This window comes from Protopterus annectens, chromosome 7.part0, assembly GCF_019279795.1.
Source record: "Protopterus annectens isolate FY-2018-M chromosome 7.part0, PAN1.0, whole genome shotgun sequence".
NCBI lineage: Eukaryota > Metazoa > Chordata > Ceratodontiformes > Protopteridae > Protopterus > Protopterus annectens.
In genome coordinates this window covers 589,238,141-589,264,846 of record NC_056739.1, presented here as the reverse complement: position 1 = coordinate 589,264,846, position 26,706 = coordinate 589,238,141, and the positions used below count along the sequence as shown (strand labels likewise).

Here is a 26,706-nt window from a genome sequence, read left to right as displayed (position 1 = left end):
CTACTCAAGCCCAAACACCCTAGCCCAAAAGTTCCTGGAATTCATAAACTCAAATGCCTTGGAACAACTAGTCACCATCCCCACAAGAGGAGATAACATACTTGATCTCATCATCACGAACATGGGAGCACAATGTTCAACACCGGAGGTGTACCCCTCACTGGTGAGATCAGACCACAAACTAATCTCGCTGGAGGTCCTCATCCCACCCCCACCTGAAATAAAAAAGACCACAGTAAAGAACTTCTCAAAAGCCGACTTCACACTTCTAAAGACTAGTGTGGTCTCCTTTAAGGCACCCGAGCCGGCGGAAAACAGTACTCAAGCCGCCGAATCACTTACAAATGCCTTCTACCAGCACCTTCAGGACTGCATGGATAAGGCAATCCCAAGCAAAACAAAGACTCTTTGCACCAAAGGCAAGCGTCCAGTCTGGTGGACCCCAGCCATAAACAAACTCTACAACAAAAGGAGGAAGCTACTACAAGATAGAGCAAAATCCTTAAAAGGTAAGACACCCTTGATCACTATAAGTAAAAAACTAAGAGCTCTCATAAAATCATCCAAAGCAAATTTCGAGAGAAAAATAGCTAAAGACTCAAAAGACAATCATAAGGCCTTCTTTAGCTATGTTAGAAACCTGGGAGGAAACTCCCAGATATGCTCAGAGCTAGTTCAAAATGATGTGAAGATTACTGATCCTACAGACATTGCCAACATACTGGCTGACAGGTTCAGTGCAAACTTCTCCCCCTCCCCAAAGGAGAGATATCTATACCAAACGATTGCAGCCCCCAAACATTTCCAGCGCCCAAGTGAGAACTGCTCTCTCCAAAGCAAAAACACAGCATCCATGGGACCTGATGGTGTCCCCGGCTGTGTGCTCCATGAACTCAATGAGGAATTAAACCCACAGCTAGGACAGCTGTTTAATCAAAGTCTTACCTCTGGATACGCACCCAGGAGTGGCGCACTGCAACTGTGGTACCACTTCACAAAGGCGGTGCCTCCACCGACCCTGGAAATTACCGCCCATTAGCTTGACAAGCCTTATCTGCAAAGCCATGGAGAGGATCATAATGGACCTCATAAATAAAGACATAGGGAATTTGCAGACTTTGGATCCAACCCAGTTTGGCTTTGTCAAAGGCAGATCATGCCTTTTAAACTTAGTTGACTTTTGAAACAGTCACCAAAGCCATTGATGAGGGAAAGGCAGTCCATACAGCCTACCTCGATCTGGCTAAGGCCTTCGATACAATACCCCACTCGGGTATCATTGAAAAACTCATCAGCTTAAATGTCAACCCATACATCACAAGATGGGTTGCAAACTGGCTGAGTGACAGAACCCACAGGGTCAGAGTTGCTGGCGCCATGTCAGACTCAAAGCCTGTCACAAGTGGTGTCCCACAGGGCTCAGTCCTGGGCCCACTCTTGTTTGGCATCTACTTTTCTGAAGTACAAGCAAACACAGGAGGGTTATGGCTGACAAAGTTTGCAGATGAGTGCAAACTGGGCCATAGTAGAAAACACATCTGACACAGATATCCTTCAGAAGGGTCTCACAGAAACGGATAACTGGTGCCAGAGCCACGGCCTAAAGTTAAATGCCAAAAATGCATAGTCATACCCTTCGGGAAAAACAAGGTTACCCCTAGCTACCAAATAGGTGGCAATCCACTGAGCACAGAAGAAGTTATCAGGGACCTGGGGACCCAGGTTGATAGTAGTCTGTCATTCGACACCCATGTAGCTAAAGTAGTTAGGAAGACCTTCTACATTGCCCACCTTATCATGAAGGGATTCTCATCTAGATCAAGGGAGGTCATAGTCTCCCTTTACTCATCACTCATCAGACCAATGATTGAGTACAATGCCCCATTCGGAATGTATCTGACCCGACACTTGCAGCAGCTGGAGAGGCCACAAAAGTTCCTCACCAAAAGGATAAAGGGTCTCAAAATCTGTCCTATGCTGCCCGACTGAAAGAACTCCAGCTCTATTCAGTCGCCACCGCTTGCTCAGAGGTGACCTTTGCCTAACATACAAGGCCATGTCAAACCCAGATTTGATGAATATGCTTCACCTCAAAAATCTAGATCCATCAGAGCCACAAGGGTGGGAGACTTAAACCTTGACACGGCTATTAATAGGACGTGCTGGAGGGATAGATTCATCACCCAAAGACTCCCTATGCTGTGGAACAAAATCCCGGTACATGTGAGGCAGAGCACCTCGCTGGCCTTGTTCAAGAGAAATCTTGACCAATGGATGGGAGATCGCAGATATACCCCAGGGATTACCTCAGTGTCACTGCTCGACAGAGGCACAGCAAAATAATGGGTATAGTTCCCCATACTAAAGGGGTGGCGTAAGCCACAAAACGATGGGCTAGGTTTGTAAATGCCCTCGGGCAGATAGCCTAGTATGAACCTATGAACCTATGAACTACCACAATGTGCACTACTAATAACTATATGCACTTCTACTTCTGTACTTACTATATGCTCAGTACTCTTTCACTGTCTTAACTTCTTCTTCTTCTGCCACAACAGATCACCTGTCCGCTCATTATTGGCAGTGGAGTTTTACGGTGTTGAGTTGCCAGCCCGGTGCCCATCCTTCCACAGAAAGCACACACATGCACACACTCACACCTAGGGCCAATTTAAAGTGTCCAATCCACCTACAGCATGTCTTTGGGATGTGGGAGGAAACTGGAGCACCCAGAGGAAACCCACACAACCACAGGGAGGACATGCAGACTCTGTACATAAGGCATCCCAGCTGACTTTCACTGTCTTAACTGACCTTCCTAAAACTCAACCAAGCAACTTGAAACTTTCTATAATAATATTTATAGTCGGCATAAGGTTGCCCAAACATTGTGTAGTCTCACGCAGGTTAGTACTGGCCACTCACTTAGAATGGCCTCCTTCAACTTGATCGTTCATATATAACATTAACAAAACTGTGAGAACCACATTATGATATAAACTTTAGTAGCATCCTTTTTCTCCTTTCTTTTATCTCGACTCTCACTTCTTCATCCTCTATGCCTTGCTAACTTTTCCATTGAAACGCTTGACTACCTTTTTCTATATTACTTCCAGTAATTAACAATGCCACTACATTTTCTCTTTCTTTTTCTTTTTTTCACTATTTTTAATATTGTTCTCTAAATGTATTAGCATACTTTTACAGCTTGCCTCCCTGGGACTTCATCAGCCCAGCTGGACTATACCTATTACAATGGAAACAAACAAAATAGATATTGATTAATAATTTCATGGTGTGAAGGTAGAGTAACTGCTTCTGTAATATCTCAAATTGACTATCCTATAAGAGATGGTAATACAGAAACCTCCTGAAGCAGGGAAGGTAATGGACTCTGACACACATGGGGTAGGTATGCAAATGAAATGCTGACTGATGTCTCCATTTCAGCCTTTTGAACCACAAGCAGCTCCTCATTCAATGAGATAAGCACCCTAAGTGGAACACAAGGTCCAGGAATATCTTTCAGGTATACAGGACCCAAGTTGTGTCTGTCTCACTAGGTGAGGGCAAGAGTCTTGAATACACATCTAGTTAGAAATTGCAGCCAATATAGGTCTCACAGCTCAGGCATAATGGAGTGCATCTTATACATGTCCATCGGCAGCCTGGCTGAAGTCCTGCTCCTACTGTAGGTGAGCCAGACCATCATCTGATGAAAACAGAACTGCAGTAGTTAAAAAGAATAACACTAAGATATGAACCACCATCCCAAAGGTCTAATTATAGAGTGTAACATTTAATCTAGGCAATATTTTTCAGAATGAAGTAAGACATATTAATGATGGCTCATGTCTTGTCACTTCAGTGACAGCCTAGCAAGAGCAACAATCAGGTTATGAACATAAAACAATGAAAGGGAGAGAGCAGAGAAACATTAGATACATGGACAGTGTAAGGCACCAATACAGCATCCATCTTAACTGGGTTAAGTTTGAGATGGTTACTGGTCATATAATCAAAGATGGAATCCAAGGAATCTTCTAGAGAGGAGATATTTAACAGACTCTCCATAGAAAAGAATGCCAGCACACCTTTTCTTACCTAGACTCTACAGGCTTTACCACCAGGAGTTCCTATGTGTGCCACCCAAGTGGAGATCTAAACCATCTCTAACCCCCCCAGGATGGGTGAGCCTTATGCAGTTAACCTCCATCCTCCCATCCTTTTGCCCTGCTCCTCAAGTTCCCCTGTTTATTGCACTTTATTGTCTTTATCAGTACATAACACCTGATTATCTTGACCTTTAACCTACTATTTACCACGAGAAGCATATATGTCCTTTTTATAGTTCCATCTTTACCTGATATCTGGCGTGCAGCTGAACATCTACTTCTATTGCTTAATCATGGGAACTCCTTGGTATGTCAGGTTTAGGTTAACAACCTTTAAGTGGTGCCTTCTTTGCCTTTATAGTGCACTATTCATTTATTCATTCATTGATGTCATATTATATTTACCACATTCCTTTTCTTTCCACAAACAGCAGCTTCAGATTAAACTTAGTAATCATCTTAATGTAGCACAAATAACTGATTTCTTCATGAAGTCAGAATGGCTATAACAGCAGTATCTTTACTGTCTACCTTTATATGCATTTCACAGTCGCATTGATTAGCATTGCTGCCACACTGTGTTAAATTCTGCAGTTCAGTTCTCAGCTGGGTACCTCCTGTGCAGAGTTTGCATGTACTCCCTGCATCTACTAAGTTTATATCAGGTACTTTATTTTCTTGATGCATCCCAAAGAAGCACGATAGGCAAATTGGTTTTGCTACCCAGAGATTTGCATGCAATGTAAGAATGCACGTGTGTGTGTGTGTGTGTGTGTGTGTGTGTGTGTGTGTGTGTGTGTTCACTTTGTATGGGCATGCATTTGTGTGTGTCTATATCCAGTGTTGGGCTGACATCTTTTTCAGGATAAGCTTCGCTGCCTTGCACCTACTCAATGCCAGGATAAGCTCAAGCTTTCCTATAGCACTGCACTGTATTATGATAGCAATCAGAAAAAAAAAGGTTGAATGAGTTACGCACACAAAATTCATGGCATATACAGAGGTGAAGTTTAGACTGTGACCCAGGTGACTGGGGATTTATTAGTGGCCCCACCCCTAGAGGATCTGATACAAGAAGAAAAAAGGATGTACAGTTAGAGCACATTTACCTCTCATACTACATAGGTGTGTGTGCTTGTGTGTGTGTGGAGTGGGGTGTGGGGGTGGAGCCTTGTAATACATCACTGCATGTTACTTGAGGATGGGTCCCTTGATTGGCACATCTCCACAGAAGTGGAATATTCACCTTATAGTGTCCCACTGCAATATCTAATACACAGTGCCCAGCTGGCACATCAGTGAGTTACAGCCATATACAGAAGTACCTTGTAGCTCCCAGTGTAATAGTCTCCTCCTGGTTAGCCATATCTTCGCCCTGGGTAATAGGGGAAAGAATGGGACCATTAGACCGTTGGTATGACAAATGATGGTCCAGGACAACGATAAAAAAAAATATATCCTATAAATGTTAAGACACAAGGCCTCAGACTGGAAAAAGGAATATTAGTTTTCTGCTTACGTACATTTATGAATAATAATATCATGATAAATTAATAATAAAAAAATACCAACCAGCTGATATAATGGAAGTAGTATCCACATCCAAGGTTGAAACTGTGTTGATGTTATCCACAAGGTTTCTTCTCACTACCGTTTCATTTGCTGTCTGTTTTTTAAAGTACAAATCTGTGTTTGCCACAACATAGCCAGACCTAATGCATAAGAGAATGAGCAGAATGAATCTGAAACAAAGCCAAGAACATCAAACATTCTTCAAGACATTCATGATTTAAATGCCTAGTTCCAGAGTAATTGTATTATGATTTCAGTGTATGATTCTTAACTATTGTTTCCTTACATAGACATGATGTTTTATTTGTCTGTAGAACTGATATAATTATGGAGTTGCCAGGTCCAGCAGTCTGACCCACTTCCTGCCACCCCCCTTTCGTGAGGAGAACAAATGGACTGATTAGACTCTGCAGCCAGGGAATCAATGGGATTTATGTCTTTCATCTGGGATGGAGACTGCCTGGCTCTCAACCCTGAGAGAGGAAAAAAACAGGTGGTTGGGTGAAGGAAGTGAGAGCCATCAGTCAAGGCCAGGCGGACAGTAAAAATAAAAAGCAATAGGCCCATTAACTTGCCATGAAGTACAGATAAAGTACTATAGTCCCTTAGATTAATTTGATTATATTTGTAAGCATGAATATCCTACAATTCACCTTAGACTACTAAAACATGGTTGACATATCTTTGCTACACCTTTTGTTTGCATTTACAGACTTATAACCCTACACCTGTAATATGCTCATTCCCAATCTGGTTTAAGTATGCCCTGATTACCCTAAATCCATAATGTTTCTTCCTACATTTTGTGCACCTCTACTTGTATTTAATGCACAGCCTGCTAAATTAAATTTTGTTCCTGAAGCAAAATGCAGCAGTTATTTTCTTTTTTCTTTCAGATTGCCTGTATTTTAAAGGTTGTTTTCTGACAATAATGCTATGACTGACAGAGCAGCAATATTTTAGTCATTTTCTATGCAGGACATTTGTCATTTTCACTATGCAGGTACCCAGAGTCCCCTGTCAGTCTTTACAAGGAAGTAAACAGATAATTTAGATGATGATTATTGTAATGTACAAAATATGAATTCCTAAGCTAAGCGTGTTTCTATAAAATGTTTTCCAGTGAATTTACTGTTTGTGACTGGCCATGATCACAAGCACTGTGTCTTTTTCTTGTAAGTACTCATGAGTTTGAGAAATTTCCCACACTCATTCTCTGGATATCCGTCTCTTGCAAAATGGGGGAGGGGGATGAAAACTAAACAGTAGCTCTCAATAAAAACATTTTGAAAATAAATGTTGACATGCTTATGGATGCTGTACCAAATCAGATGTTTTCCACAAATTCATTCAATGACATATATATTGTGTAAATCAACATTTGTTTGTATTTTAGTTATGTTTGAGGAATATGGTCATACCTCTGAATTGTCTCTGATTTTCAGCATCATCCCTGATTTTGGTAGGCCCCTCTGAAAATCAGGGGCTTTTTGATAAATATGGTGGATTATAGCCAATAAACTGAAATCTAAGCCAATGCACAGAAGGTTAATCACAGATTATATGGAAGCTAAACAGTCACTATGTAAAATTAACAGGAGTGAGGTGTTCAGAGGAAAAACTGCAGATAGAATGTGGAAAATTTTGAAAGAGAAATTGTTTGAGTGCAAAAAATCAAAAAAAAATGTTTAACATCAGGATCTAGGCATACAACATCAGGCAGATATATTTCCATAAGAACAAGATATCTGATTAAGGTGAGAGACAAAAAATATAAGAAATGGAAGAGAGGTCAAAGTACAACTTTGAAAGCTGAAATAAACAAGCTGGACAAACAGATTAAGCATAGTGTGAGGCAAGATAAAAATAAGTTGAAGAAAATTTATATAAAGATATTGATCATAATAGGAAACCTTTTTTATAGATATATAAGATGTGGAAGGAGTAAAGACACACAAATTGATAAACTGTGTGCAGACTCTAAAATTTATTCTCAGACACAATACATTATAAATATATTTACAAAATCTTATGCAAAATAGTTTGGCTCCACAAATGGGGTGGTAAGTTGTCTTAGTGACACGCAAGTAACCCCAGATACTGGAATCAAATTAGATTATACTGAAAAAGAACTGCACAAACTGGATCCAAACAAAGTGCAGGGGGGAGACGGAATTAGTAACAATGACCTGAGAACACTTCAGCAAGCACTTACAATTCCATCATATCTATTATTCACTAGGTCATATAAATATTTGGAGATTTCTCAAGACTGGAGACATGCACTTATTAAACCCATCTTTAAGGTAAAGGGGAGTAGGATAAACCCAGAGTCATACAGACCCTTAAGTCTACTTTCATGTTGTGGAAAAATAATAGAGAAGGTAATATTGGATAAGTTATTGTCAGAAATGGATAGGGCGGGACTTGAAACCATATATCAGCATGCATATGTTGAAAACAGATCTATTAGCCAATGTAATATGATGTTCTATAACAATATAATAACAGCTATGAATGAAACATTGTGCTGTGATGTAATTTATACAGATTTAACGTTAGCATTTGACAGGGTCATACACAAAACACTGATCAATAAATTAGTACAACTAGGTACTGATGTACTCTTGGTAAAATGGATAGCTGCATGCCTTACAAATAGGACATGGCAAGTATCATACAGCCACTGGACAGGTGAAATCCTTGATTACAGTCAGGGTGTCCCACAGGGCTCTGTCCTAGGCCTTACTTGTTTAGATTGTATCTTTCAGACCTAACTTTTACATCTGAGGTGTTCTACAGTCTATATGCAGAAGACCTGAAATTGGGTAAACTGATTACATGTGTTACAGATATGGCATGTCTGCAAAATAATTTGACTAAATTGACCATTTGGGCACAGGAAAATAATATACTTATAAATACATCAAAAACTAAGCATATGAGATTTGGTAGACATAAATTGAAAGGTGAATATTTAATACAGCACACAGTGATTCAAACTGTAGATTCATTTAAGGACCTGGGTATATGGGTAGATTCAGCTATGAGTTTTTCTAATCATATCAATCAATTGGTTAATGATAGTTATAAAACTATAGGTTGTATAAAAAGATTTATAAAGTCCAGGAGATCAAAAATAATGAAGTCATTGTCTATTAGTCACATTAGACTCAAACTTGAGTATGGGATAACAATATGGAAACCCTGTAAGAAAACAAGCATGAGTAAACTGGAAAGAGTACAATGAAAATATACCAAAGGTATCCATGGATGTTATTCTGGAATATATGGCATTTAGTGACAACTACCTCTGGGTAGTTGGAGAGATGGAGATATGTACTAGATAGATAGAGAGAAGAGGAATGAAGGTCAGCAGGACTAAGACAGAATATAAGTGTGTGAATGAGAGGGAGGATAGAGGAATGGTGAGGATGCAAGGAGTTGAGGTGGTGAAGGTGGATGAGTTTAAATACTTGGGATCAATAGTACAGAGTAACAGTGAGTGTGGAAGAGAGGTGAAGAAGAGAGTACAGGCAGGATCAAGTGGGTGGAGAAGAGTGTCAGGAGTGATTTGTGACAGATGAGTACCAGTAAGAGTGAAAGGGAAGGTCTACAAGAGGGTAGTAAGATCTGTTACGTTATATGAGTTGGAGACAGTGGCATTGACTAAAAGGCAGGAGTTAGAGCTGGATGTGGCAGAGTTAAAGATGTTGAGATTTGCACTGGGTGTGACGAGGGTGGACAGGATTAGGAATAAGTATATCAGAGGGTCAGCCCAGGTTGGAAGGTTTGGAGACAAACCCAGAGAGGCAAGATTACATTGGTCTGGACGTGCTGAGGAGGGATGCTGAGTACATTGGGGAAAAGATGCTAAGGATGAAGCTACCAGGTAACAGGAAAAGGGGAAGATAAGGTTTATGGATGTGGTGAGAGAGGACATACAGGTGGTTGGTGTGACAGAGCAAGATGCAGAGGACAGGAAGAAATGGAAACAGATGAGCTGCTGTGGCGACCCCTAACAGGAACAGTCGAAAGAAGATGATGATGAGTGACAACTACCTCTGGGAATGTTTGGGGTTAAGAAAAAGTACTAGAATCATCAGAGAACCTATGCAGAAGATTCTATAAGAATGAGAAGTGTACTAACTGGTTCTCTGACAGAGTAGCTGATGCATGGAACAGACTACCAAATTACATTAAAGCAAGTACTAGTGCATATATTTTTAAGAACAGTTTGATACTTATTATGGAAACAAGTGTTTTCGTATATTGGCAAGCTAGAAGGGCATTAATGCCCATACTTGAAATATTTGTATGCATGTCTGTACGTATCTAATAAATTTATTTATTTATTTATTATTTATTTACATTTATTTACTGGTAAACTACGACATGGCACAGGTCCATTTTCAGCGGAGGCCCAGGGAAAAAGCTCCACACAAAGCAATACAAGTAACAGTGCAAAGCAATTAAAATCCGTAGTAAACATGAACAGCAAGGATGTATGAAGAACAATTGGGATACATAAAAAAGTAAACAATACAGTTAAATGTGTCATTGTAAACATAAGATGACATAGAATGATCAGGATTAGAATATGTTGATAAGTATGCTTAGATAAATGATAAGTACAAAACTATTTCACCTTCTAAACTGTTCAAATTGTCAATTATAGCTAAGTAAACTAACAAATATATAGCAGATGTACACCTTATGGTGCTGTGAGCTGAAAGGGTTGAGGAAAAATCAGAGGGAACTGAAAAAAGGGGAGATATAATCTGATTTTGGGAGACAGGGTGGCTAAGGGAAGGGAGGGGAGGAGAGGAGGTGAAAAGAGGAACAAAAGTGAGTCTTAGTCTGGATTGGTGCAAGGACATAACCAGTGGCTTTTTAAGTGGGCTTTTAGTTCAGCTTTGAAGTGATGGGATGAAGGTAGGGTGGTAATGGGGGGGGGGTGTTCCATAGTTTGGATATTAGGCATGAAAAAAGAGATTCTCTGGCTGAGTTCTTGACTTTGGTGACTTGGAGTTATTTTTTGTTGCTGGAGCATAGTGGTCTAGTAGTAGAGTAGGGCTAGAGGGGATGTTTTTAGGATGGTTTACTATTCTGTGAGCGGGGGAGAGTTGATTGAGACAAAGAAGTTGTGGGAGTTCAAGCCAATCAAGTTCTCTAACTGAGTTACAGTGATGGCTGCAGTAGGATGACCCAGTGGCAAATTTGGCTATTTTGTTGTAGCAGGTCTCTAGCTTGTTTAGGTCAGTTTGTCTAAAGTAGGTAAGTATAGGAGAGACATAGAGTAAAGTTGAGATGAGGTGGGAGTTGGCAACTGAAATTCTGGCTGCTTTGGTGAGGAATTGCTTATTTCTATACAATGTTCCTATTTTTTTGTCAACTGTTTTTATGGTTAGAGAAATGTGAGTGTTGAATTTAAGATGGTAGTCAATCTCAACTCCAAGTCACTTGGTGTGTTCTTTACAGGAGATGATGGTGTTGTCACTGGCCAGAATATTGAAGTGGGGGTTAGTTAGGTTAGATTTTGTGGGTTGGAAGATGAGGATGTTAGTCTTGTTAGGGTTGGGTATTAGCTGGGCATTGGATAGCCAGTTTTCTACAGAGGAAAAGGCTTCCTGTGTGATCTTATGAAGTTCAGGCATAGTTGGGGCTGAGCAGATGAGAGTTGAGTCATCTACATACTGTATGAGAGTGGCCTGCTTGGTGGCTGTGAACAGGTTATTCTTAAATAGTGAGAATAGTCGTGGTCCCAGGATGGAGTCTTGGGGGACACCAAGTGTGACAGGAAGTCGAGCTGATAGGCCATTATTACACACAACAGATTGTTGGAGTCCTTCTAGATATATGTGAAACCAGTTTTTAGCTGATTGTGAAAAGGAGAGATTAGTGAGAACAGAGAGTAGTTGTTTGTGTGAGACCATATCAAGGGCCTTGGACAGGTCCAGGAATGTGGCAGAGGAGAACACGCCATTGTTTTTGTGATGAAGGATAGTGTTAGTGAAAGAGAGTAAGGCAGTAGTAGTACTATGGAATGGTGTTAAGCCATGTTGGGTGCTGGAGAGAAAGTTATTTGTTCGCAAATAGTCTAGGACTTGAGAGGGAATGCATTTCTCAAGTATTTTGGATAGTGGAGAAAGGATGGCTATGGGGCAGTAGTTGGAGAGTTCAGTGGATGAGCCACCTTTATGGAGGGGTATTATGTGGGATATTTTCCAAAGTGAAGGGACATAGCATTCTGATAAGGATCTGTTTATTAAGATAGAGACTGGATATGCTAGGACCTTGGCTGCTATTTTCAGGTATTCACAGGGAAGGTTGTTGGCAGCAAGTTTTGTAGGCTTACGCTTTAACAGCAGATTTGTTATTTTGGATATATTATTATATTTTTTATTATGGATATTTAATTTTTATTTATAAATAATAAAAATGATTGCAATTGGAGATTTCTTTTAATTCAGAAAATCCATGTTAGTTCAAGTTTTCTTTGTCAACTTTCTATGTCAACATTCTATTTAAAAAGTGGCCCTGAGTTGACATGGGGGCAGGGGGTGACATAATAGTTAAGGTCCTTAAGTCTAAGATATAAGGTACAGGGTTTAATTCTGATCTCTACAAACTGGTAGCCTAGTATATATCTATGAACAAGAAAAAAGGTCCCATAAAATAATAGCATATTTGATAGCTGTCAATTACTATAGATTAAGTTTGAGACAATTCTGGGGTGCATTGAACAAATGAGTTCACAGAAAATGTATTAAATCTAAGAAATGCAGCTGAAAGCACTGCAACACAATACTGCATAAAAGGTAGAAAAAAATCTTACCCAGCCTGTTGTGTAAAATTTTTAACAATTGCTTCAATAATTCCATTCCCAGTGAAGGATGCTTTTATCTAAAAAAAGAAACACTTTGTCTATGACTTGAAGCAATCAGCAAATGTTTTTTGTTCTTTCTTACTTTCTTTCCTTCCTTCTCTTTTTATTTTCAAATATGAAAAATCAGTCATAAATAAAACATTCGTGAATTTATAAATACTTGGAAGCTGAAAATTCTGCATTAATACAATTGAGCATTTTTTTTTTTGTTTTAAAATTCATTGTTAGATTAAAAATTGGATAAACCGCATTTCAGTATTTTGACCACACACATATCCATCTCTCTCTCTCTCTCTCTCTATATATATATATATATATATATATATATATATATATATATATATATATATATATATATATATATATATATATACACACACACACACACACAAAAGTTATAGATAGAGATAAGTAATGCTACACACAAACGAATGCTGAACAACTGTAACGTTTGCAGAACTTTCATTATGTTTTGCTTTAAAATTATTTACATTAGTTTGTTAAGCAAAAAATAATAGTTAGTGTAGTGATCCTTCAGGCTGCTTGCAGATATGGGTGATAAATGTAAGTGACTGGGTGTGGGTGTGTGTGTGTGCTATGATACACCAGTGTCTTATCCATGAAAAGTTTCTTCGCCTACATCAGAGTTAGTGGTAATCCAAGCTGATGAATAAATGCAGACTTTCTGATTTACTAAAACATTGAATATTTGTATAACTGAAATATAACTCATTATAGAGACTTGTGTGTTGAACAGCTTCTCAGAGTGTACAGTTACATTAGCTCCTTATCTCATTTTAATATAGTTATTGATATTTGCTTTTTAAAAGCTAAACTAAAATATGCCCTTTTTTCCAAATGTCTGTATGTAAGATGATTTTATGATATATATATATATATATATATATGTGTGTGTGTGTGTGTGTGTGTGTGTACTGATTATCATTAAAACACTAAAATGTCAATTTCATGCAAAATACATAGTATAGTTTTGTTTTTCTTTTGAAAATAGTAGAAAGTTTGAGTCATATTTTCAAAAGTTGTTATTAGTAGCCACTGGGCATATGAATGGTTTACATAATAATATTTACTCACAAATGAAAATGAAAAGTAATTGTTCTAACTATTTCTATTTAGGAATTGAGAAAAGGTATCAGTATTTGCCATTTTATTAAGAATGGCACTTATACGTTTACTACAATTACTCGATTCTTTCATTTTCTATATTGTTATATACTTACTGCTTGGGTTAGAGCTGAGTTAAGATTGTTGAAATCATTACTGGATTTGTTTCCAAGCTGTGATGTATATGTCCAATTATGTATTACCATTTGGATAGGGAAGTCATCAATCATCAGATCTGTGGGAAATAATTGCAAAATTTGTGTAACTGCTTTCGTGTCAAATTTATAAAGTATTTTTAAATGCTTTCAAGTTAAGATTTTATTTATTGCATTTTCTGGTTAACTTGAAAAAATGAAACATATGAAAGCATAGCTGGTGGCAGTTCAAACTGTGTTTGTTACTTGCTCTATGACAAAAATGCATATTTAAAGTCTTGCTAGCTGTATGACTAAAGAATATACAAAAAAAAGTTTCTGACTGTAATCTAATTCATGCCAAAACCCAGTCAGAGGCACTTTACATCAGTGCATTCAATTTTAGAGTAGCTCACAGCCTCTGAAATACATCTCCATGTTTGCCCAGTACAGATGTTTGAAAAGAAGTAAGATCTGCGTAAACTGAACATAAAGATGTTATGTGCCTCACTTTTGGCAAACTACTACAAATTATTTGTATAAGACAAACATAAAGTATAATTTTTGTATTAAATAATTATAGCTTGTTGCTTTAACAGGAACTTTCTTCTTTGGTAGTTATTTTTTAAGAGAAAATCATTTTCAGATAAATTCTGGCTAATTTAATGTTCTATTACTTGATGCTTTTAGAGTAATTTGACTGTTTAATCTGGTAGCACATTTGCTATTACAGACATTTGGATGTCCATTGATGAACAATAAAGAAGGATAAATCTTTAATATCTTGATATTTTTTTTATAAATTGAAATTAATGATGGTGGCATATAAATTTAGTGTTTAGCTTTCCTGCAAAACAGTACTTGGCTTGTATATCCTTCCTGTGTCTGCATGGATTTTCACTGGGCCTCTGATTTCATCTCAAAGATGTGCAAACAAATGAACTGGAAATCATTTAAGTTTCCCTTAGGTTGCATATGCATCCTCCTTTGACAGTCTGCCATCTTATCCAGGAATGGTTCTCTACCATATACCTCTTGCTTGCTTGAAAATACTTAAGTTCTTCATGACACTGAATGGGATTGTGTATTAGAAGATGGCTAAATGAAGACTGAGGATAAATGACTTTAAAAATGATTGTGAAATAGACCTGAAGCAGAAATGATTTTCATAGTAGGTGTATTAAATTAGGAATGCTAGGAAAGTATCATTTTCTATCTGTAAAATGTCACAATTCTGCTTGACACAAATGCTGTTGTATGTTAAAAATTAGAACTTTAACACAGTTACAGTCTAGCCTTACATGTTTACTCCTCAGCAGCAAGTAGAACTGATTAATATAAACAAGACAGAAATAAATAGAACTGAATTTTCAAAAATGAAATGGAAATAGAATTTATTTTACAAACACAACAAGGTATATTCAATGTTTTGTAGTGGGACTGAGTCAAAACGCTGTGCTTAAAGCAAAGGATGACAATTTGGGAAAATTAGCAATGGATGTGTTCTTACAGGCTCTATTATATCAAGATGTAGTTGACAGTAAACTTTATACGTTTTGGAGAGTGGATTTCCAGTTGCTCCTGCTATTTTTGGTATCTCAAAAATATACAAGTGTTAAGAAGATACTCCCATGCACCTGACAGTGGCTGCCTCCAGTTCTAAGACACACACCCTTGCCTATACATTGATAGGACTTTAAACATTATTTACACTATCTATACATCCTAAAAGATTCATGGGATTTTTTTTAATATTAGGCAAGATTTATATGATAATCAGTTAATTATGGTCACAGTTGATGTTGTGGACCTTTTTTCCTGCATTCCCCATGACATTGGCTTGAATTGGTTTAGGGAAGCTTGTTGTGTCATGAAATCCCTTTCTGCATGTCCTCCCTGCGGTCCAGTGGCATTCAAAAGACATGTGTGAATGGGCCTGCCTTCGTTGAAAGTTGGGCATCAGGCTGGCACCTCTGCACTGTAGAAATCTACTGCCAATCATTAGTGGACCGTAGTTCTGCTGTGGCGACCCTTAACCGGGAAAAGCCGAAAGAAGAAGAACAACAACAACATAAAGAAATCAATACCCTTTGTGAATTTATTGAGATAGTTCTGTTCAACAACTTCCTACCTGTTCTTCAAAGGGGAATATTTTAAGCAGACTAATGGTGTTGCTGTGGGGGCATCCTGCACTCCCTTGTATGTCAACATCATACTGTGGCACTGGGGGCAAAATATTGTATTTAGATCAAGCTGTATGGAACATATAGTTGCTTTTTTTCATTCTTTGGATGACATATTTATACTGTGGAAAGGCACAGAGGAACAACTTGACAAACTTGTAGAGTTTTTGAGGTTCAACAACAAAATGTTTACAATTTACATGTAAACATTCATTAGAGAGCATCAGTTATTTAGATGTTACCATTGATAAAGACAGAGTGAAACATGTATTTTGCTCAAAACTATTTAGGAAATCCACCTTCTGTAATAAATTTTTACACTTCATTAGTAATCACCCTATGTTTCAAAAAGGAGGCTTTGTCAAGGGACAAATGCCAAAATATCTAGGGTTAACATCTGATGAAGGGCAGTTTTTAACAGAAATAGAAAACCTAATGACCATGTTCCTTGAGAGGGAGTACCCACTTCACTTGTTAGAACAGCTTAAAAGTAAAATAATAGAAAAAAGAAATAAAAAGATATTTGGACCCTTGTTAGGTACTGGCCCCAAAAGTATAATTAATATAATTATGAATTGAGCATGGCCATTAAATATGGTAACAGCAGTAATCAGATTATGAAAATTCTAATAGACAATTGAAACTGCATCAGTTATGATGATGCTTGTAATAAGCTGTTTGGTGAGAAATCAAGTTCTATACACACACGATAATTTAATTAAAAAAATTACTAGAATTTGGATTAAAGAGATCATTATCTAACAAGGTCAACAAGGGCATGAAAAAAGTGGAGCTTGTTCATATTGTAAATGCATCCATCAGGGTATTAATTTAACTCTCAAGTTGATTAATTATGAAGTTATAACTAGTGAGCACTATGACCATAGCAGTATAACAGTAAGGGGGTGGTATACAAAGCTTTTTGTGACTTTTACAATGCCTGCTATGTAGGTAAGACTGAGTGTTCCCTCATAATGAGAATTTATAAACATTATATTGGTAAGCAAAATACCAATAATGCACTTTTTAGGCACAAGTTAAAATGTGACAAAAATACAAAGTTTTATTTTATACACTAGAAAAAGTGTTAGTTAACCCTGGAAGAGGTCCCTTTGAATTGAGATTAGAGTACAGGGAGTTGACGTGGGAGATTAGACAGAATGCTGGTGTATTTCCATGGTTGAATGATGCCATCTCTATAAGTAATGTTCTCAAAATAAAAGCATCTTAACTAAAAATAATAGCATTGTTTTTAAGAATTCTAAGAATTTTCATTGATCAAATACTTTTTATGGTTTAAAATGTTATTCTTGTTTTCGTTTTCTAAGGTGAAGTATTCTTTAATTTTTACAATTGGTTAAATAAATGATTGACTTCAGGGTGTATTTATGTGGTAGATCTGCTGTTGATTTCATTCTGATGAAGTCCAACTTACATTAAAGATGAAAGTGCTTTACTACTATCAATAAATTATTCTTTATTCTTTTTGAGACATTGGATTTATTCACACTGTGTGATTTTACTAACATTTTAATCTGTTCTGGGTGACTTGGTGATTCCTCACATTTTTGGTTATAAGTTTGGATTTGTGAGGTTTGCTCTGTTGTTGTGGTTACAATTAGTAAAAATAAGGATCTATAAAACATGTCAAGGATTTTATCAAGAGTTATATTGATATGGGGTGGGGGACATGTTATGTGAAGATGAAGGTAGAAGGGTAGTTACAACCCTTGGTTCTACAGTTGAATGAGGAACAATTAGATGGACTTCTGAAACTAACAGTAACTGTGGAACTGAGAGAAGAAATAAGGGTGCAGTCTATGGGCAACACACCTGGGGTCAATGGTATATCTATATAACTATGGAAACTTGGAAAGATATGCAGAGAAAATTGTGATTATATTTAATGAAATAAGGTTTTCAAAATCCATGAAGCCCTTAAAAATTAGAAAAAATTGGTCATATCTGCCATTTTAAAGGGGTATATGAACTCATTGTGTCCCCCCAGACATATTTCTGTGTTAAACCATATCCACAAAATTTACATGAAATCCTTGTTTATAGATTAGCAAAGTTAATACCAACATAAATATATCTGGGTCAGTGTAGGCTTGTGAGAAGAAAGTGAACTTCTAATAATATCTAAGAATACGGATAATTATTCAAGGCACACAAATAAACTCCAGTGGCTGCTATCTATTTAGATGCTGACATTTTATAGACTTGTCTGAGAAATTAAAATATGTATTTATATAGTTGAGGTCAAAGGAACTCCACAGCAGTTCAAAACTATGCTGAAAAATATTTACCAGAACCATGTTGTACAAGTCAGAATACTGTTTGAAGGTATCAGTTGAAGCTGTTTTATCAAAGAATACTAATCAAAGCTGTCCCTTGTTCCATCAACTCTCTCTAGCTTTATGAATTAAAGACTTTCACATCCACAGCTATAAATGAGGGAAACTGAGCCTAAAACTGATCTTTCTGAAGAAGATATTTTAACATTTGGTACTCCCCAAATGTATACTTCCTTATATTTTAGAAAGTTGCATAACTTGAAGGAGTCTTGTCATATAAAGATCAACGCAAGTAAAACTAGTGGATTGCCAATAGATTATTTGCCAGAGAGTCTTTCTACCTAACATAGATATATTGCAATATACATGAAAACGTATACCATGGATTAAATACGTGAGGTGTCAAACAAGTTCTTATTCTTCTTGATGGAAGGAGATGCTGTCAGAGCATATTTTGGGGGGATGGTTAATTTGTTAGAAATACATATAGTTGAAAGCATGGAAACAACTAGGCAACCTGCCATTAAAACAGTGGGGAATGAATTCAAACACTGTTTGCAAACAAAGGCTTATGGGAATGGGTCTCTGATGGTTTACTTACTGAGGGTACAAAGAATGGCAGACATGATATATAGATGTTGGAAAACAAGATGTAGGGAGCCACGCTGTTGGTACAAAGATACCTATTATGGGAAAATTATAAGCTGGCATGAAGCTCAGAGAAGATTTCAGCTCCTTTGGCAGTAGTGTTGGACTTTAATGTCATTGTATAAAGAATGCAGGTTACAAAAGGGCAGATTGTCCATACCTATCAGACAGATTTGATAAAATGTTTTCAGAATGGAGGCTGTGTGATGGCGATGTTCAACAGGATTAAGGGGTGATTGGTTCTTTATTTTCTAAATCAGTCCAGGCCTTCAAATTTTCAGCAAGATATTCAGAATCTCATTAATGAGGCTTTCTGAATCGAGATGCAGTTTTTTCACAATATCTTCTTTGCACAGGGATATATGAGAGTCAGTGGATGACTATTTACAGAATACCACTGTTAGGGATATTGCTGTTGTTAGCTAAAATATGTATCATCTGAAAATGGAAGTTGCATGAAAAAGTGCTGCTAGCTGAAAAATATACTGCCCAGTCACAGAAGTCTCACGAGCTCCCTTTAATATAATTCAGAATGCTATAAAAATGAGTTAATTATTTATTTATTTTACATTTGTTAACCGGGGGTGTCTGACTGAGCCGAAAAGGCCCTTTTTCAGCAGAGGCCCGGAAAGAAAAGCTCCACAAAGAAAAATTACAGAAACATTTAGTTATTTAGACATGATCAGTATACACACAAATTACAGGAGACATGTTTTTACAGTGGTATGCGGCACATCCTATAGGTGTTGCTCCCAACTTGAAAACAGATTGGTAAGTCAGTGGAGTAGACAGTAATGTCTTAACATATTTTTGCCATGGATACAATAGAGAAAAATGGGTAGGTAAAGACCATTTGAATGATGGCTCAGAGTCTAGGAATGTAAGGTTTGTTTGTATTCCACCATTTCATTCTTTCTCTCTAAGCAGGAATTGTAGGCTCATCATTTGTAATAAATTGCCTGAATGTTATTAATTTCTCAAGTGTAAATGATGAATAACATGGGTGTGGCTATTGGTGTTTATTATTTGGCTCATACCTCTCAGATGTTCAGATTTTCACAGAATGTCCAGATTTTTGCCTCAAATTTCAGTCTCTTCCTCATAATTTTTTTGTTTTCTGGCAAATCACTGGTTTGTTCTGAGGAATGATATTAGTAAATAATATCATATATTTGAGTTTCAGCCTTCATATGTTTTAGAAAATGCATTTTAATTCATATCCTGTTATTTTAGCTACTTCTAAGTTTATAAGAGCAATATTTAAAAGCTGTCCTTATGTCTACGCCTTTGTACCCCCATTATGTCAGGCTTTGTCCAGATTTCTTGGGCTAAGAGGTTGAGAGGTATGGTTTGACTACATGTAGCTGTATTTGTCAAATGTCAATTACTCAACTTTGTCTCAGTCTATCTGCAGACATTTTCGTTATAAATAGCTGTACTATAATTTTTGAGTTGTACTGTTTGTAAGCCGCAGTGGTGCAGCGATAGCATTGTCGCCTCACAGCAAGAGGTTCTCCCATTCGATTCCCGACTGGAGCACCTTCTGTATGGAGTCTGCATGTCCTTCCCATGGTTGAGTAACATTGGAAAGACATGCGTGAATGGGTGTGCCTTTGTTGAAGGTTGGGCATTGGGCTGGCACCTTTGCCTCATAAAAATTGACTGCCAATCATTAGCGGATCAGAGTTCTGCTGTGGCGACCCCTAACCTGGAAAAGCCAGAAGAAGAAGAAGACTGTGTGTGTGTCTATACAAATAAAAATGTTTATAGGGAAAACAGAAGAGTTTTAAAAGCTGTTTGGTTAATCTCTAACAAATTAATTGTTAATAGATGTATTTATAACAGTTCTTCTGCACTGCTTCCACTATCCATTGAGTCCATAAGAATTCAAGTAGAAGTTTGGGACAAGAATGGCATCTGATGTGATAAAAAAAAGTACTGTGGTTGATTGTCTGAATCTGATCTATCATAGAGAGAGAGAGAGAGAGAGAGAGAGAGAGAGAGAGAGAGAGAGAGAGAGAGAGAGAGAGAGAGAGAGAGAGAGAGAGAGAGAGAGAGAGAGAGAGAGAGGGAGGAGAGAGAGAGAGAGAGAGAGAGAGAGAGAGAGAGAGAGAGAGAGAGAGAGAGAGAGAGAGAGAGAGAGAGAGAGAGAGAGAGAGAGGGAGAGAGAGAGAGAGAGAGAGAGAGAGAGAGTGGGAACTGAGACTTGCACAATGAACTGGCTCCTCACTTTATACAAGCTTATAGCACTTTTTTCATTTTAGATGCTATTTTTATTGCTGTTGTCTAGAGATTTTGACAATTGAGCTTCCTAGTGCAATACTCAAAATTAACAAATGTAAATAAGAAAATACATAAGTAAACATATAATTAACTAAATAAACAAATGGACAAACAAATAAGAAAGTAAATGTTTGTCCATTGGTTGAGGCAGCTTCAAACAAATTGCAATCAAGGACAAAGTGACTGAGTAAATATATATTTCTAATATTATCTCAACCCTCACTCTGCCCCAGTTATCATGTGTTTGGCTGAAAATGTCTATGCAGGGGTGCATTTCACATTCTCAAAATACTGAAATCTTGAATTTTAGTATCTCGAGGCTAAAATATCAAAAGCCCAGTTGTGGGAAAGTCCACATAACCAAATCCGGAAATGTCGAATCAGTGGTTGTGGTGGTGCGCTGTGCTTATGGATAGCTGGAGATTCAGGTAAGTGTTTATATTTTAAGGGTTGATTTTAGTGTATGTTAGTGTGTTAGGAAGTTGTAGGTGTAAGTTACGATATGTAGGTAAGAGTGTGACTGTGTAAGTGTTGAGAATGGTGGTGTTTGTATGTATGTGATGTGTGTTTGTGTGAGGGGAATGTAGAGTGTGTAGTGATGGGTTTAGTGTCTTTGTCTTTTTAATGTGTTCTCTGAGTTAGTATATATCAGTAGCGGGGGTGTGCAGGGTGGCTTGTCCCTCTGCTTATATGTAGGGTAAGTTTGTGTATTTGTGTTGCTGTGTTTGTGTGTGTTTTGTTTGTTTGTTGTAGTGTAGGGAGGAAGGTATATGTGTGTTTGTATGGTAGAGGGTGTATTTAAAAGTCGCGATTTTGAATTTTGCACTTTTGGGGTTTCAGTATTTTGAATTTTTGTTTGTATTATTTCGAGATACTAAATTCGAAATTTCAGTATTTCGAGTTTATGAAGTGAATCCCTATGCAGCTATTCACTCTCCTGATCACATGTTTTTTCCCCGGCCATTAAATGCTAGAAATGTAAACAACTAAAAGAGGACAGACTTTTTATTACGTATAAATTCTGGTCTTGGTTTTCACTGCAACATTTTCTATAGACTGTGGGTAGCAAATACTCTGATCTTTTGAATAACTTATTGACTATTAACTTGGTGCACCAATACTTATTGAAATAATGTATTTTTTCATCACTAATAAGTAAGAAAACCGGCCTTGGGCATAATGATAGTTGTACTCCTACTCCCCCAACTATTCCCCCAATAACTTACATATTGATAATCTAGAGGAGCACAACCAAGAAGAGAAGGACAAAATATCACCAACTTTATAATGTCATTACAATGAATACTGTCTGCCATGAATATGCAGTTGCTAAACAAAAGGAAATCAAATACTTTGCTCTTTAGGTGGATAGTTACTCTTTATGAACTGATTTTGCTTATGTTTTGTGACCACGTAGTATCAACTTAATATAACATCCTTTTATTTCTGCTGTCATAAAAATATTTACAAATAAAGGAAATTCATCACCACAAAATAGGACATTTTTTAAATTCTTAAACATCTATTCCTGACAGACTTATCTGACTGTATAGTTCTCTAGCTATCTCCATAGTATAAGTGGTTCTTCTGGAAATAATTCTTTAATATCTGTCAGCCTGGACCTCCTAAGTTAAACCACATAATAATGTATAACAGCAGCTCTAACTGCTATTATATTTAAATGCTCACCTCTTCTTTATGAACATTGTTGCATTTTCACTGTATAAAATATATTGTAGTACCTTCTGGAAGAATGTGAAGAATATGCTCATAAGTATAATCTTCAGCAATGACTACATAAGTTGTGTGAATGTAACACTTCTGGTTATTGTTGTCATTGTGTTATTTTTGCCTCACTTCACATTATCCTGTTCCCCTTCCAATTTGTGTTTTCTGTAATTGAAAAAAGTTTGATCTTTTAAGATTACCTGAATATCGCAAATGGTAGTCATTTTATTCATTAAGTGCTAAGAAGTCCATTGTTTTTATTAGTTTCAGCAAAAAGTGAAAAAAGTACTAATTGCTCAAGGTTGCATATAATAAATGAAAAATATAAAAGAATAGGTAAAAAGAACAGAAGAACAAATTATGTGTATTGTAGTATAACGTAAAAAATATGTATGAGAGTAAAAAGAGGGAAAATAAGAGAGAATGGAAAGGAAATAAATTTCCAAAATGAGTTAAGGACATATTTGAAAAATAAACTACTATTAGTGAATTGGATGAAGTATTTAGGAAAGCAATTGTTGATTCATTGTCAGGCCCAGATGATATAGGGTGTGGGATGTACAAGAAACTGATGGATTGGCAAAGACAGCATTTTGTAAATGTACTGAATGAATTGTTGAAAGAAGGGTTATATAGAAGAAAGATGAGAATAATGAAATAAAAAACTTGAAGACCCATCACACCAGATAACACAGATTATAATTTTCTATGAGACTAATACAGAGGAGAAGAAAAGATGCAGGATATCATGTAAGAAAGCATATGTGGTATAAATGGAAAGGAATGTGTAATAGAATCAGGAGAGTCTGTATGTTAACATACCAAAAATAATAGAATGAGAGTATAAGTGAATGGGTGGCAGATTTAAGAATTATATATGAAGTGTGACATAAGAAAAGGATGTCCCATGTGTGGAATTTTGTTTACATTGTTAAAGAATGTGATGGCAAATGAAGTAGTTTATAAAATGAAAGAAGCTAGAGATGTGATGTAGAAGGAGGTGGTGATTTCAGTAGTTCTGATATACGCAGACAATATAGTTATAGTTGCTAAGAGCAAAATAATGATGAGGAAGTGTTGGCTTGTCCTGAATGGATGTTTAAATGAAAAAAAGAATGACCACGAATAAAGATAAAAGTAAGGGTTTGGGTGATGTCATAAAAACTGAGGGTGTATATTTTTCACTGCATGAAGTGTCTTTGGTAGGGATAATATTTGGGAACAATAATTGACGTAGTTATGATGCAATGGAAGGATTTCACTAAAGAAATGAGAGAAGTATATCTTCTGTGGAGGACATATAGATTAGCATTCATGAAAAAGGTTTATCTGGTAAATTCTGTATTAATTGGAAAATAGCGTATATGTCAAATGTTTGTATGATCTCAGGAAAATACGAAAAGGAAACTGTGCAATTGTTTTCTTTCATATGGGGTACAAGATAAACTCAGTGAAAAGAAGTGTGTTATGCATGAGTGAAGATGAAGGTGGATTGGAATTATTAAATCCAGTTGCGTATTCTTCTTCTTTAAACCTATAGAGCACTAAAGTGGGTAAAGGAAGACAGTGAGAAATTAATAGTGAAAATGCTTAAATATAGGTACAAAAAGTTCTGGGAGAAGAAAATAAAAAAAAAGAAATGAAGAAATTAAAATTTGTGAAGAAAAATTGCTAAAATGAAAAAAATAGATAATACAGAGAAGGATAGAAGAATGCGATATGGTAATGTGATGAAGCAATATTATTATGTAAATAAATGGGAAAATTTATTGGAAGAAGTGATTAAAGCCATGAAACTAAGGAAAACGTGCTCCACCAAGATAGCAGAGTGTCAGGATTTCCTATGGAGATGGGTAATAAATAAGTTATCAGTAAAGGGAAAACGCCAAATAAAAAGAAAGTCGAAAGAGTATGTTTATTTTGTGGGGAGGAAGAGACAACAGAGCATTTTTTTTTGAAATTTACAAGAGTGGTGAAACTCTTGTAAAAGTTATGTAAAGAAACATTTTTGAGAATATTAATGACATAGATATGAATATGGTTATATATGGATATTATAAGAACAAGAAGACAGAATATGTGAGAAGGGCAGATAAGAATTTATCTTATGTAAATTAGTTATTTAGAATGAAAGATTGAATGAAATTTTATTTAATTGGAAATGGATTTTGGCAGATATATATTGTGAAAAATAGATTATGGTTGTCAAAAAAGGAGTGGGGTCAAATATGCTGGAATAGTGAGGCTTGTTTTCATTTATATAAATGTATGATTGCTTATGTCATAAGTGATGGTTTAATAAAGATGTTTCCTGTTTAAAAAGGGATAGGGATTGAATAATTTATGTAATTTTGTTTAGGTTATATGATATATAGCAATATATGTGGAGCATAATGTTTGTTAATTTTAACTTGTTAATACAGTTTGATTGCTTTTATATTAATGCAAATGTGCCTTTGTCACAAGTGATAATTCAATAAAGGTGTCTAAAAACAATGAGAATGTTATAAGAAAAATGATAAATAGTAAAAAATAGAAATATGTATATATGTTTGTGTGTGTATGTGTGTGTGTGTGTGTGTGTGTGTGTGTGTGTGTGTGTGTGTGTGTGTGTATATATATATATATATATATATATATATATATATATATATATATACATGCCTTTAAATATGTGCATTTTGTAAAGATGTAAATAATATTTTTTATGTTGTGTTAAACAAAGGACCCAAACAAAGGACCCCTACCCTTTTCAGTAGGTGCCATGGGGCCTTTTTTATCCACCAGAACAACCCCCAACTCAAACAAATGGGGCTTCAGTTTAACATCTCAAACAAAGGATGATATATATATATATATATATATATATATATATATATATATATATATATATATGTATATATAATAAAAAATGCAAAACTAAGGCAGTGCTAGTGATGTAGAGAGAGTGATCTCTTGATATCAGTCCAGGTAACCTGAATGAAATTAGTGGCCTTGACACTTGAAGGCTCTGGCAGGGAAGGATAAGTGCAACAGCATGCATACAGCCAGAAATGTTCAATGAAGGGATGGCATTTAATGTTGCAGGAATGGCTTGCAGCTCACAAAGTCTCTCTGTAATACTAGCCCTCACTAGTGAGTGCATGGGGAATTACATTGTGAATGCACTTCCAGGGCTGAGATTAGGGACTTGCACAAAAATTATGTCACAGTTGGGATGGCAGCAAAAGCACAGACTCCCTAATGTCTCCCTAACAAAGCTGGGATTTCCCTCAGTTCTAGGGAATGAGTGGGCTCCAGTTCACTTGTTGCATTCTCTGTAGTCAGCAGTCAGAGGAGGAAATAGTACCTTAACAAAAATGCAAAAAGAAAAAAAAATCGGTATGTTCAATGGATCTACAAATAGACAGTTTTTACTTTCATAGTGTTTCAGAATGCAGAACTTGTAGTAAATTTGAGGTCAACACAGACAAAAATAATTTTAAGGCTGCACATTCCTGTACAGATTAAAGCTGGCAGTTTTATCTTGGCATTTAAATCTATGAACCATGCAATGTATTTTGCACCTGAGTTATGCAACCAGCTCGATAATGTGAAATTTAGTGAACAGATATTTTAAATCAATAAAGTTCCTTTTTCAAAAAAATCCTTAATATAAAGGCTGAAGAGTCTTTGAGGCTGAATTTCTGTATGTAGGCATACATACAGATGTATGTAAAAGGAAACAAATGA

The 26,706-nt window shown here is 36.5% G+C and overlaps 1 protein-coding gene across 2 annotated transcripts in view; it reads right to left on the bottom strand.

The window, feature by feature from the left end:
• The window catches only part of LOC122806611 (mucin-3A-like), a 391,121-nt gene that overhangs the window by 130,975 nt on the left and 233,440 nt on the right, over positions 1–26,706 (bottom strand). For both annotated transcript variants that reach the window (XM_044077178.1, XM_044077177.1), the window contains exons 10-12: positions 13,818–13,936; positions 12,526–12,593; positions 5,688–5,827 (exon numbers count right to left, since the gene is read on the bottom strand). In XM_044077178.1, the coding sequence (XP_043933113.1) occupies positions 5,688–5,827; positions 12,526–12,593; positions 13,818–13,936 (327 nt within the window). The remainder of the gene's footprint in view (positions 1–5,687; positions 5,828–12,525; positions 12,594–13,817; positions 13,937–26,706) is intronic.